Source organism: Lytechinus variegatus, chromosome 3, assembly GCF_018143015.1.
Source record: "Lytechinus variegatus isolate NC3 chromosome 3, Lvar_3.0, whole genome shotgun sequence".
NCBI lineage: Eukaryota > Metazoa > Echinodermata > Echinoidea > Temnopleuroida > Toxopneustidae > Lytechinus > Lytechinus variegatus.
The window spans coordinates 48,904,858-48,918,551 of NC_054742.1; the positions used below are offsets into that span (position 1 = coordinate 48,904,858).

The window sequence follows — 13,694 nt, forward strand, 5'->3', positions numbered from 1 at the left end:
ATCAATTTGTAACTTCCCCCCAACAAAGCTTGGATTACAGGCACATGACACAGCACCCGGTTGGCCTAGGCCATCCTCCTTTATATACCTGTCAACAGTACAGGTTTTTCTGTTAATGGTTTTTGATCACATCTTGTTGAAATCCTCATCAGGCTATGAATATTGATTAGTTATTTGGATTGGATATGACCCTTGACCTGTCAGGTCCTATTCTTCAGTATTACTTGCGTATTCAGAAAGCTTGCATTCTGGCCTATTCATTGATCACATGAACTAGTTCCATGGGAAAGAAGCATTCATGACTGAGAAAGCTTAGTTAGCTATTCTTTTCATGTGAACTAACATGACTGCATCATTTGTGGCTTATGGTTTGCAACAATAGATATATGAACTGTAGTGGTCACATAAATATAAACAATCTATAATTGTGTTTTTTATTCCCACTAGGATGGAGCTTCGATGTGTGATTGCTGTTATCAGGCATGGAGATAGAACACCAAAACAGAAAATGAAAATGGAGGTCAAGCATCCAAAGTAAGATCGATTGTATATTTCATAACACACTGAAAAGACCCTGACTACATACACCAAAAGGTGAAATTGGCAAATCATATACCTCCTGACACAGTATGATGTCAACATAATTGAAGCCAATGAGAAGCACAATAAAGCCTATTTTTGAAACTTACTCACCTGGCAAGTGATGAATATACATAAAGCTTGCAGCTTAGAAATTTTTAATTTGTAAATTTCACCTTTTTTACCTTCTGTTGCAGTCCAAAAGAAGATTGTAAAAGTATAATATCAATAGGAATATTATTTTGCTAGAATATTATTCTAAATTTTCCAATTCTGTATTCTGCAAATCCTACCAATAAAGGCAAATTCTTGATGAATAAGTTAAAATCTTATGCCCAAACTAAACACAACAGAATTTCTAATCCATTCTTTTAAAATTTGTTGTTCTTGCAAAACGTGCAGTTGTCTGTGAGAAAATTGATAAGAATTTATTTCTCTCCATTCATTTTAGATTCTTTCGCCTCTTTGAGAAATATGGTGGGCGCTCTAAGGGTAAGGTCAAACTGAAAAGACCTGAACAGCTGCAGAAGATTCTGGATGTGGCAAGATATCTCCTTGGAGAGCTCAAGGTATATAGTATTTTCAGGCCTAAAAATTCTTTATTGTATCCCCCGAACAGAGTTCGGAGGATACTATGGAATTGGTCTCGTCGCGCCGCCGCCGCGTAGGCCACAGAGATTTCCTTGTGAGCGCTCTATCAGATGCATTTCTTCTCCGAGTGTCTTCAAATTTGGCATGAAGGTTGAGTATGGTAGAGTGAAGAAGCCTCTTTATTTTGGTTTAGGCGGAGGTCACATGGTAAGGTCAAAGGTCATTTTCAGGTCAACATTAAAGTTTACATGCAAGACTCTCTTATGACACCTAACTCCGCAACCGTAAATCACTTTTCAACCAAACCTGGATGATAGATGGATTTGGGGATCCTGCATGTTGTGCTGCAGTCGGAGGTCACATGGTAAGGTCAAAGGTCATTTTCAGGTCAACGTTAAAGTTTACATGCAAGACTCTCTTATGACACCTAACTCCACAACCGTAAGTCACTTTTCAACCAAACTTGGATGGTAGATGGATTTGGGGTACCTGCATTTTATTCTGCAGTCGGAGGTCACACGGTAAGGTCAAAGGTCATTTTCAGGTCAATGTTAAAGTTTACATGCAAGACTCTTTTATGACACCTAACTCTGCAACCGTAAGTCACTTTTCAACCAAACCTGGATGGTAGATGGACTTGGGGGACCTGCATGTTATGCTGCAGTCAGAGGTCACATGGTAAGGTCAAAGGTCATTTTCAGGTAAATGTTGAAGTTAACATGCAAGACTCTCTTTCTCCGCAACTATAAGTCACTTATTAACCCCATTTGGATGGTAGATGGACTTGGGGTACCTGCATGCTAGGGTCATTGTCGCCATGATAATTGTATTTTTTGTCAAATTTCTGTGGGAGCTCTATATATCGCAATGACGGATGATACGGTGGGTTCGGGGGAAACGTGCTCGGCTGCACGACCCGCCAAGCATCTCTAGTTTTAAATATTTTTTTTCATAGGAACATTTTATTTAACAGCACAAGTGGGATGATAAAAAGGGCACAAGTCTCAAATGCCAATAAGAGGAGCATCATGGAAAGTCAATCGGGCATCCTTGGCCATGACCTTCAAGTTATGATTGATCCAATCAACAACAACTATGGAAAGCAAGCAACATCAACATATAAAAACACATGTTCAAAGTATTCATATTTTTCTTGAAAATTAATTGTGCTTCCCTTTATATACAAATGACATTGTGCAAAATTACCTGAAGAAAAAATTAGGACATTGATGGATTTCCGTATACTCTAGATTGATCGTATCAATTGTAAGATGGGGCCAAGAACTCTGTAATTGGTATCAATTTTAGATACTTCCTTGTTTTGAGGATCGTGTGTGAGAAACAGTCCATTTTGTGTACTCTACCCATTTTTTACACACTTGCCAACAGTTCCTGTTTAATATAGGGACAATCTGGATTTGTGGCGAAAGAGAGAGCCTCTTCAACCGCTTTGTTCCAATTTTTGTGAAATACATACTACACTACACTATGTCCCAATCTTCAGCCTTTTTTATCCTTTTTGTCCCAGACACAGTGTCTTGGGTTTCAGGGTTGGCAGGAGCGCAATCACGGCTCTCAGTGGATTACTTTGAGCTATGATTCAATCCGCTTTTCTGTTTACTATTTCAATGTCAGTGGCAGAAGCACAGGAGTCAGCCTGAGATTGAAGAGAGGGAGTCTAAGCTAGAGCAGTTGAAGGCAGTCCTAGAGATGTATGGCCATTTCTCGGGGATCAATCGCAAGGTCCAGCTCAAGTACCTTCCAAAGGGCATTCTCAAGCACTCCAGCAGCGAAGAAGGTGACAGTTTATTCTTTTAAAGTCTTTTAAATTAAGGGTTTATCATCTTGGGACCTTTTCTTCAACAACACATATTCACTCTGACAGTTGCCATAGTACTTGTCAGAGGCCAATGCTTATCCAATTAGCAATCTTGAATTCTGTCACCACTGACAGTTTTCAGTGGACAAATGTTGATGAAACACCTCCTGTTTGGATACAGAGTATGAAATAGTTTACTGAAACCCAATTGCTCTTGTAGTTCAATTCAGATAATTGGTAATTGATTAACATGCACTGTTTATAAATCATATATAGTTTTTTATCAGTAGAACATGCAGGAGTCCTGTAGATAGCCTTGCATGATTGGTTGTAAAGGACTACTAGTTTCTGTTGTATTCCTTTTCTAACAACTAACATGTTACTCACTGGAACTTGTTGGTGTCTGGTCTAGATCTGGACGTTGGTATTTGTTCGGAAAACCTGACACTCTGTCTTGCATATAATATACACATGTATGAGTCGTCCAACATTTTACCCTCTGTGGACAAATGTATCAAATAAGTGCATATTATATCCCTTCCATTTAGTTTGTTGCTTGGGCTTCTAAAGGGCACATGAAAATTACAGTCCTCGCCATAAATCTGAGGGCAGAAGAAAACTTGATATGGCCGTGACGTTCAAAATCGTGATTTTCATAATTTTCAGCATCCATTGAATCCTTGTCATGCCAGTGCAGACTGTGCATCATTGTAATAAAATAATTATGATAATGTACATTGTAATGTGATGTGTTGTCTGCCGATGTACTGGCATGGCTCTGCCGATCTGTAATGGTGGGCATCTGCTTCAGGCAGCGGGCTCAGTGCAACATCATTAGAACTGCAGGCTGTACAGCTTGAAATATGAATTTACTGAATACTGAAAAATCAATGTGGAATTTTTGTCTAGTTTATGATTATCATTCAGAAAATACAATCCTTTGATCATTGAGAATTTGGATTCACTTTATTCAACAGCTATGAAATAATCAAATTGCAAATATGCACAATTACATTTAAGTGAGTGAAGGTGCAATTTGACGAGCCTCAGTGTTGCAATTTATACTTTGAGGGAAACATGTATATATAACAAATATATCAGGCACTTTCATGTTTTTGAAACATGAAAATCTTTTATCTTTTTTTTTATTGTTCTTTGATAAAGGATTTGTTTGAATCCTCAACATTCTTTTGGAATGCCAGACACCAACCAGAATTTAGAAAGAAAATTTCTGATACGATTCAACTTTAAATAAGGGATACTGCTTTCTCGATAATAATACTGCATATTCCTACTTCATTGTTTCTCTTCCCAAAATATATTGTTGAGATTTCCTAACATATCAGCCCCACTGTCTAAAGATGCATATTCATGTAATTACTACTTTGGAAATCACATTGATGATTTTTAAAAAAAGTTTTATTTTCTTTGTTGAAATTAGTTTAAATTTATTATTTTTTTTTGTTATACACAATAATAATATCTAGATATACATGTATAACTAAGAATTAATACAATATGAAAGAAATAAAATGAATCTGATTGCTTGAAATGTAAGTGTTTCACGCTTGGGCACTCAAATATAATTCTAGAAACACACTAGGACACTGTCCTCACATCTAGCCATAATGCTTGATTCCTTCCCCAAAAAGCAATCATTGTAGTACCCCTGACCAGTAGTATTTATTATGATTGAAACATTGCTCTTATTGCATATTGTCGTGAACAACGTATCTCTGATAACCTACAGTTATTGTCACTGAAATATTTAATACAGGAATCTTGATATTTGAAATGATACTTTAGGAGGATGGTGAAGGCTACACTCTGCCTTGCTTTTCATTCAATCAATTTCCATTTCATAGTTCACTGCCCAAGTTTTGGGTATATTTTCATTAATAATGTAAACATGGCCTTCACCAACATTCTGCTTTACAATTGAAATCTAACAACATTTCACTTAGGAACCTTAACAAAAGTCAGAGCCATTTTCTTTAAACAGGAATCCTGCAAATGACTTCCTCAATAATATTTTCTTTATTCATCATAAACAAAACAATGAGGAATGCTGACAAGTCTGTGTGATAAATGCTGGTGTCATTGCAACATGATTCTCGCTAAAAGACATGGCAAAGACTTTAATAACAACATTGCTTTTTTCTGTCACACATACTTGTCCGTACAGAATTTGCCTTTTGTTTGATTACAGTGACTGACTTATTTCTTATCTGATTTTTTTTTTCTTTTCCCCCTCTTTTCTTGCCATCTTTGACTCCATAGCTTCTCACTCAGGTAATTTATAGTTTAAGCTCCTTACCCATGGTGCCGTTCCCTAGACAGTGATAGTATTGACCTCCACATAATAACAGTGTATTTTGTGCAATTCCTCTCGAAAATGTGTGTTCATTTGTCATTTTATTAGCTGTAGATTTTTTTCCTAACCATAGCATTTAATCAGGGAATGGATCTTGTCATGGTTGAAATCTAATGGAACTCTATGATGTTCAGTTAATAGGAATGAATTATCCTGTGTATGGATCTATGCACATCATGGCTTCTTGTTAGGTGGTATATTAGTAGTGTCATCATTTCCTCTTTGTGCACAATATGCTAATGTTTAACAGATCAGGAAAGAGGATCAGTACCTACTCCATCTTGGCTCTTCTTTCAATATCAGTAGTAATATCAGTAATTGTATTGGGAAAGCATCAATTAGCTTTGAAAAGATGGTCAAGCAAAATATTGGGATGTTTGTGAAATTTATTTTTACAAATTATTCTTTTGTTGAGTATAATGGACTAAAAGGTATTTGAAATTCCAATTTCTTTTTATTGGTTAGGGTGGAGGGGCAAAAACTGTGAATAGCCAAATGACTTGCACATACTTGCATTTGTGACTTTGATGTATAACACTACCTAATACATTCCATTCGAAAAGGAAGTATAGTTGGTTTGTTTTTCTTAAGATTATTTACAACATTAGATAGATGTTTGCTGTTTCGTATCGATTGCATGATGACAAATATTTCAAGTAACTTCTGTCAACGTACACACATGGTGTATTTCACTGTAGAACTCATCAGCTTTCCACTTTTTTTGCTGTTCATTTGTTTATAGATTCACTTAATACTCATTTGTCCTTTTTGCTATGATGTATTTAATAATAAGAAGCCCCTAATACCTCAGTAATGAATCATCCTAACAATTCACTCTAGAATACCCAGGGAGTATTTCATGATTCGAATAGTCAAGTGATTTTCATGGACTACTTAGCTCTTAGCCCATGAGATGCACGGGTTTCAGAAGCTTATAACAGATTTAAGGCTGAAAGTTTTGTGAAATGCTCTCCAGAGCACATGCTTAATGAGTAGTTGGGGTATACCTGTGCTATGAAAATTGATGTTGCTTTTAATTGCTACATGTCAGTCCTAAATGCTGCTTTCAAAACCGGGGCCTTTACCACAAACACCCATTCAGTTAAAATGATTGTCAGTTAAATGATAGTATCTCATTATAAGGGCCTAGATAATTTATACTAACATCGCAATACAGCATAACATATTTTATTTTTCAAGCCCTAGCTCTCCTCCCGTTATTGATGATAATCATTATGTTCTTCAACATTAACACCAACATTTGAAAGTGTACTGAAAAAGAACAAATAGTTGAATGATAGAAATCAGTTTATTTTATGAGGATGATGTAGTTTTCATTGCCAAATCAGTACCTGAATACATGCTGCATCAAACCTAAAAAAAACACCCAAAACATTGGAATTATCACATGAAATTGTTTAGATTTAGACTATGTTAAACACAAGCACGCTTCCCTTTATTTTTCTTGGTTTCCAGCAATAGTAACCGTTTTTTTTTTTAGGGGGGAGGATACAGGAACATTTTTCCCTTGGATGTCTGTGTAAATATAATTATTGAAAATTAGGAAATTTCTTATTTTGAATTGTTCCTATTTTGGTCTTTGATGGCTTCTTTTCAATAAAAAGCTGCATGCAGGATTATTTTATTTGTATCACCTGTGGAAAAATCCAAAATTAAATGTTTTGGTTCTTAAATCTTTATGAAATATAGGCATATCAACCAAATTATATATCACAAGAATCAATATTAGGCATTTAGTTCATTCATGAATGCAGAGAAATGGTCGATAAAGAAAATTCACTATTGTTTTTCTGTGATCACTGAAGCAGAACTTGTAATGCTTCAACAATCCTTGCTTGTTTTGACTTGATATACCTGAACCTGATATAGAATTAATAGTTTGCAATCAACATTACTTATTTTGGTTCATGTTTTGACAATGCAAATTTATTGGAAAAATTTCAATTGAAGTGCCAGTAAAAATGAATTGAAATGTTTAGAATGGGGTACCATTTCATCTATCATAAATTTAATTAATTAGCTTAATCGACCATATATGTTCCTGTATTACATGATTCTTATTGTTAAATCGAAGTCTATTGTCTTGTTAGTTGATGTTACAGTAGTGTTACATTCCATAAATAAGGAAAGCTTGAAATATTGCAAAAATATTCATACGACCTGTACGGGTTTAATAATACTGCATGCAACTGTACATATACCAGTGTGCTACAATATATTTATGTTTTTGAAGTGAATTGGTTTCAAAGTGGGATAAGCAAAAATTGTATTTTTCTTCTCCATTCTTCATCTTTCATTGCCAAAAAATTTTGTTCGGACAATACAAATATTAAATCGATAAGGTTCCGGAGAATGGCCAGGTGGGTAGATTATTTCACACATATTCAGCAATTGGATTGCTTGGTTTGTGATGTGTTTTCAAAAATTCAATTAAGCCTGTTTTCATGTATGTGACTACCTTATTAAACTTCATGCATGCTTTATTGATATGGCATGTTACATTTAAACAGGACTTGCTGTGAAGTAATGCTCTAGGTAATTCTAAACTCACAACACTCCTCAAGAATGTATGGTAACATGTGAATATAGAACTAGCTACTGTTAGTTAATATGACTTTAGCCCTTATGATGTTTATTAGTGAAATATGATACATGGATGCCAACCACAATTCACCCCCCTCAATGTGAAGATAGCCTTGGAAGTTGCTATATTGCCCCTGGCTTATGTTTGTATACTGGATAATACTTTCACTTGAACTGAAGTAGGAAAAGGTGACCCCCCCCCCCCATCCTGGCTAAAAGATATCACCTGACCTTGATGCGGTATCACTTAGTTTGACTCACTTTAAACATACTAGAAATATGGAACAGTGGTTCAGTGTATCAAAATGATGGTTTTTTGGAATTTTGAGTGTTAACATGAATCAGGGATAGATGACATGTAATCTTTATGATTTATATATAATGAATGTGTAGTGAAGTTTTTAGGTCATAGTAGAGTTAGTTTGGACCAATCCACAATTTCTTAATCATCCAAATAGATACAAAGCACATAAGAACGTACAGTAGTTCTCAAGTACTTTTGAGTAATTATTATTTCACTTGACTGCAATGACATACATGTATGCTGTGAGTTTTTACCAGTATTAAAGCTTACAATTTGATATGTATTCACTATTACATTAGGAGAATATAACTTACAGGGGATGGGTTGTAATTTGCAAGATCTTTGTCCTCTAACAAAATAACAAATTTTGTGTGTTGATGCATGAAGTTATGCAGTAATGTGTTTCTATTAATACATCTCTTGTTAACACCCCCCCCCCCCCCCCCTCTCTCTCTCTCTTTCCCCCTCTTTCTCATGAAGTGGAATGAAAGCCTGTCTTAAATTGTGTGTTGTATGAGTTTCTTCTTTTTGCCATTCTTACCTTTATCATGAAGTTCTTCCAAGAACGTATTAAATTTTTTTTATGATGTCAGTCAGTGTAATATACAAGTAGCTATATAGCTTATAACCAATTTCAGCACTTGACGATACTTATGGTCTGCATGATACATTGCCTGATTGATAAAGTATACAGGATCGAGTTGATAAGCACAATAAATATCCTGTCATTTGTTATTCAAATTGAAATTTTATGCATGCTTGGGATATTTTTTTTATGGAATGAGACAAAGCTTGTGAAATATGACAGATTCCAATTTTGTTTCCTTCATATTCCGCTCAAACATATTTAGGGGATGGTTTGGATATTTCTACATTTTCAATCTTGAAAGTCATAGGTGGTATAATCATTTATGCTTGAGCAATTAAATATTTCTATTGCGATCATGAAAGTTCATCTGTTAATCACAAAATATGTGTGTGTTGGGAACAAACGTTAAATATTTTGTTTTTTTTCTTTCGTTTGAATAGATTCAAAAGGGGAACCCTCCCTATTGCTGATATTGAAATGGGGTGGAGAGCTAACTCCAGCAGGTCGTGTTCAGGCGGAGGAATTAGGCCGTGCGTTCAGATGCATCTATCCTGGAGGACAAGGTGAGATTTTAACTGATGCCAAATACAAAATTCCCTAGGTATATTCAGTGTAATAACACCTAACGGATTATTTGCCCCTTGACTGTTCATTTCAAAATTGTCTTTTGTATTGAGGCAAATGGCAATTTAGTGAGACCTACATGTATTTTGAAAATTTGGGTCAACTTTTATTTGAAGTATCTTGGATATGGTGAGAACCAAGTCACACTTTTTTCTCCTTTTTTTACCTCCACTGGATCATAATTTGATTAATTATTTAGTCAATCAGTTTATTGGTGTCATTTCCTTTCTAATTTCAGATAAAAAAAAAATTTTGGTAAAAGGTATTACAGCTTATAGTTTTCAAAGAAGAGTTGAATATTTTTTTCCTTCTTTCACACACCTAGTAGTATTCCATGCCATGCACTCTTTCACATCTTACATTATACTTCAGGCTGGCACTTCTTTCTCCAGTCAATTCACCACAGTAAATTAAAAAATTGAATGTGAAATGTACAGATACATAATGAATGTTCTGAATGAATATGATGTCATGTGGAATGTTTGCATTGTGACTGACTTCCTGGGTTGAAAATCGTTATTCAGACCAGGATGTGTTTGCTATATTTGAACTTGATATATCATCGTAATGTTCAAATGATATTTAGTGTATGTGCAGTCTAATTTTGTTAGCCCACAGGATTAGTTTTCTAATATTTGAACACTTAAACTTTGATATTCCTGGTAAACCATTTCAGTCAGTTATTCCCTGCGAGCAAATAGAAAGAAAGACTTGAAGATCAAGATGGCATTTCTGGCATACATGTAGCTCAACCATGCTCTATAATAGTAATAATTAGCTGTTAACTATCAAATACATATGTATGTTGAAAAAATTTCTGTCTAATGGCAGAATGCTCTGCTTGTTTTTCTATATATATGTACATGTGGGTGTGCCGCACAACATTGCAGGGGAAAATTTTCCTGGTATCGCATCGCAATTTGCTCTACATCTTTGAAAGACTGCTATGCATGAAGTCTTTTGTATAGCACATTTTTACATTTTCTCTTATGACCAAATATGCTATTCAAATTTGTAAAGCAAAATTATTCCCTGCATTGAGTATAATACCAAATTCATTTTGGAGTATATTTTGCAGCTGTCATCTGTGATTAACTGCATGATGTATGAAAGAGAATGGCAACATGATCATATCATTCATGGGTGCATTTAAAAAAAAAGAGAGACTTCAGGAAAGGGGAAAGGGATAAGTTATTGGAAGAAAACCTAATGATATCGATACTACATGCAGTGTATCTCAAGGTTCACTGTTGTGCATGTGGCCTAGCCACAGTATTGGTAAGTGGCCTGTAAAAGGGGTAGACTCTGTAAAGACTTCTTTGTTTTAAATTTATACTACATGTAGATCCTAATATGTGTGATATACTGTCACAGGCAGCCTAATATTTACGAGTTTCTTAAATTTCATGTTATGCTTTAGTTCTTAGGTCTATGTTATGAATCTCATTTGAATTTCGTTATGAGCTAATTGAGCCAGCATATGAAAAAGTAGGTACATGTATTTGATAAAGACATAATTTATGATTTTACTTTAATGAAGAATTCTGCAATTGGAGATTTTCAAACGATAGTAGATCTGCTCCTTGCGATCTAGATTGCTACGAAGATGGTGAGTTAGTTTGCCACCCATTTTCATCGTTGATATTCATGAGAGTGCTTTAATGCCAGTATGTCTGTATATAATTTTCAGGCTGATACATACACATTTACATATGCTGTTAAGAGTTAGCAAGGTTTTGAGTGATGTTTGACATTCCCATTCATGGCACAGGTGCATTTAACTGAAAATTGTTGCAGTGTATTAATTAATAATTTTCATGATATCATAAGCTATTAAAGATTCCTAGTTTCATCTATCTATATTAAGTAACCTTCTTTCCCATCCTTGTCCTTTCCTTTACCCTTATCCCATAATAATTTTTAAAAATGTATTCATTTGTTATAATGTTAAAACATCTTTATACAAGATAACATGTTCAGAAGAAATATACTGTTTTTCAACGCAGTCTTGTTTCATAAGAAATATCTAACATTAAAACTACATACAGTAACTTAAGCTTACATACTGTACAATAATTGTTAAAGACAAATCCAAGACTGAGTAATTGACAAACCTTAGAGACATGAAAGTACAATAATAAAAAGAGCGAATTCTGAGCACTAGCTTTTCTTGATATTTTATCTTTGCTTAGAGATATAATTGGTATTACGGATGTCATAACTTTTGTCTATAGATTCTATTTAGCACACACAAAAAATAGGTAGTTTCATATAAATGCAGTTATGATAGGGTTTAGCAATCTAAGTCTTGCCTTATCTTTTAGTACCGGTACCAGAATATCCTGGGAGATGACAGTGTTGTGTAATATTATTCGGATTATATTGTTATATTAGTTTCGTTCCTCATCAATGACTGGTTTAAGAAAAATTTGTGCATGCTAATGATGCTACTACCTTCTAGAAGATAAAACCTACATGTACATGTACATGTTAATTGTATCCCCCGAACAGAGTTTGCAGGATACTTTACTATGGATTTGGCCGCTGAGATTTCCTTGTGAGCGCTCTATCAGCTGTATTTCTTCTCCGATCATCTTCAAATTTGGCATAAAGGTTGAGTATGGTATAGCGAAGCCGCCTTTGATTTTAGGGTGGGCGGAGACATCGTTGCCATGGTAACAAGAGTTTTTGTGGAAATGGCAGAGATTTCCTTGAGAGTGCTCTACTGGCTTCATTTCTTCTCCAATTATCTTCAAGTTTGTCATGAAGGTCCATTATGGAAAAGCAAAGCCGCCTAATGATTTTGGAGTTGGTGGAGACATGGTTGTCATGGTAACCATTTTTTGTAGAAAATTTGGTAAAACCTGTACCTTCTGTTTTTTTTCTAGTTTGTCATAACAGTTGAGAAGCAATATTAGAAGGTGAAGCGAAGATGCCTAGATAATTTTTGATGGGGGTCTCAGGGTTAGGTTTACAAAATATATCCAGATTCCCCAAGAGGTGATGCTGGACAATACTTCAGGTTCTGCTGAGTCATGCTGCTACGTCATATTATTGTCATCAAATTTGGTACCCACAGGCAAAATGTGTGCAGGGTCATTGTTGCCATGATAATTGTATTGATTTGTCAAATTTCTGTGTGAACTCCATATATCACAATGACGGATGACGCGGTTGGTTCGGGGATACATGTGCTCGGCCTCGCGACCCGTCGAGCATCTCTAGTTAGCTCATCCGGCCTGAAGGGCAAGATGAGCTTGTGCCGTGGCGTGGCGTCCGTCCGTCCACAATTTCAAAATGCTACTTCTTCGCCATTTCAAGTCCGATTTCAATTCTGTTTGCTTTATACGATAGCACTAGGTGGGGATTCAAAACTTCGACACATAATTTGAAATTTGGACCAGAACAATTTTTATGCTAATTTATGCAAAATTAATTTATGTATATTTTTAAAAATTCACATAAAATGCTTCTTTATTTGTTGACCGATTTTGATTTTTTAGCTCATCCGGCCCGAAGGGCAAGATGAGCTTATGCCGTGGCGTGATGTCCGTCGTCCGTCCACAATTTTGAAATGCTACTTAGCAAGTCCGATTTCAATTCTGTTTGCTTTATATGATAGCACTAGGTTGGGGATTCAAAACTTCTACACAGAATTTTAAAATTTATTGAATCTAATTTATGTGCATTTTTCAAAATTCACAAAAAATGCTACTTCTTCTTTATTTGTTGACCGATTTTGAATTTTTTGCTTCTATCTGGTAGAGCTTCATGAGGTTCACCAAACTTCTACACAGAATTTTGAAATTTTGACCAGAACAATTTTTATGCTAATTTATGCATATTTTTGAAATTTACATAAAATGCTTCTTCTTCATTTGTTGACCGATTTTGATTTTTTTTCTTCCATCTGGTAGAGCTTAATGAGGTTCACCAATCTTCTGCATAGAACTTCAAAATTTTGACCAGAACAATTTTTATGCTAATTTATGCAAAATTAATTAATTCATATTTCGAAAAATTCACATAAAATGCCTTTTCTTCTTTAATTGTTGACCGATTTTTACTTTTTTCTTCTTCCATCTTGTAGAACTTTATCAGGTTCACCAAACTTCTACAAAGAATTTTGAAATTTTCAGTAGAAAATTACTTATGCTAATTCATGCAAAATTTATTAAGAAATCACAGAAAACGCCTCTTCTTTATTTGT

At 35.0% G+C, this 13,694-nt stretch overlaps 1 protein-coding gene across 8 annotated transcripts in view; it reads left to right on the top strand.

Moving 5' to 3' along the window:
- LOC121411229 (inositol hexakisphosphate and diphosphoinositol-pentakisphosphate kinase 2-like) overlaps positions 1-13,694 on the top strand; it is a 46,419-nt gene that overhangs the window by 17,783 nt on the left and 14,942 nt on the right. For 5 of the 8 annotated variants that reach the window (XM_041603823.1, XM_041603830.1, XM_041603828.1 and 2 more), the window contains exons 10-15: positions 448-534; positions 1,031-1,148; positions 2,806-2,968; positions 5,270-5,281; positions 7,727-7,744; positions 9,301-9,423. In XM_041603823.1, coding sequence (XP_041459757.1) covers positions 448-534; positions 1,031-1,148; positions 2,806-2,968; positions 5,270-5,281; positions 7,727-7,744; positions 9,301-9,423 — 521 coding nt within the window. The remainder of the gene's footprint in view (positions 1-447; positions 535-1,030; positions 1,149-2,805; positions 2,969-5,269; positions 5,282-7,726; positions 7,745-9,300; positions 9,424-13,694) is intronic. The other 3 variants (XM_041603826.1, XM_041603829.1, XM_041603825.1) reach the window with 2 other exon arrangements.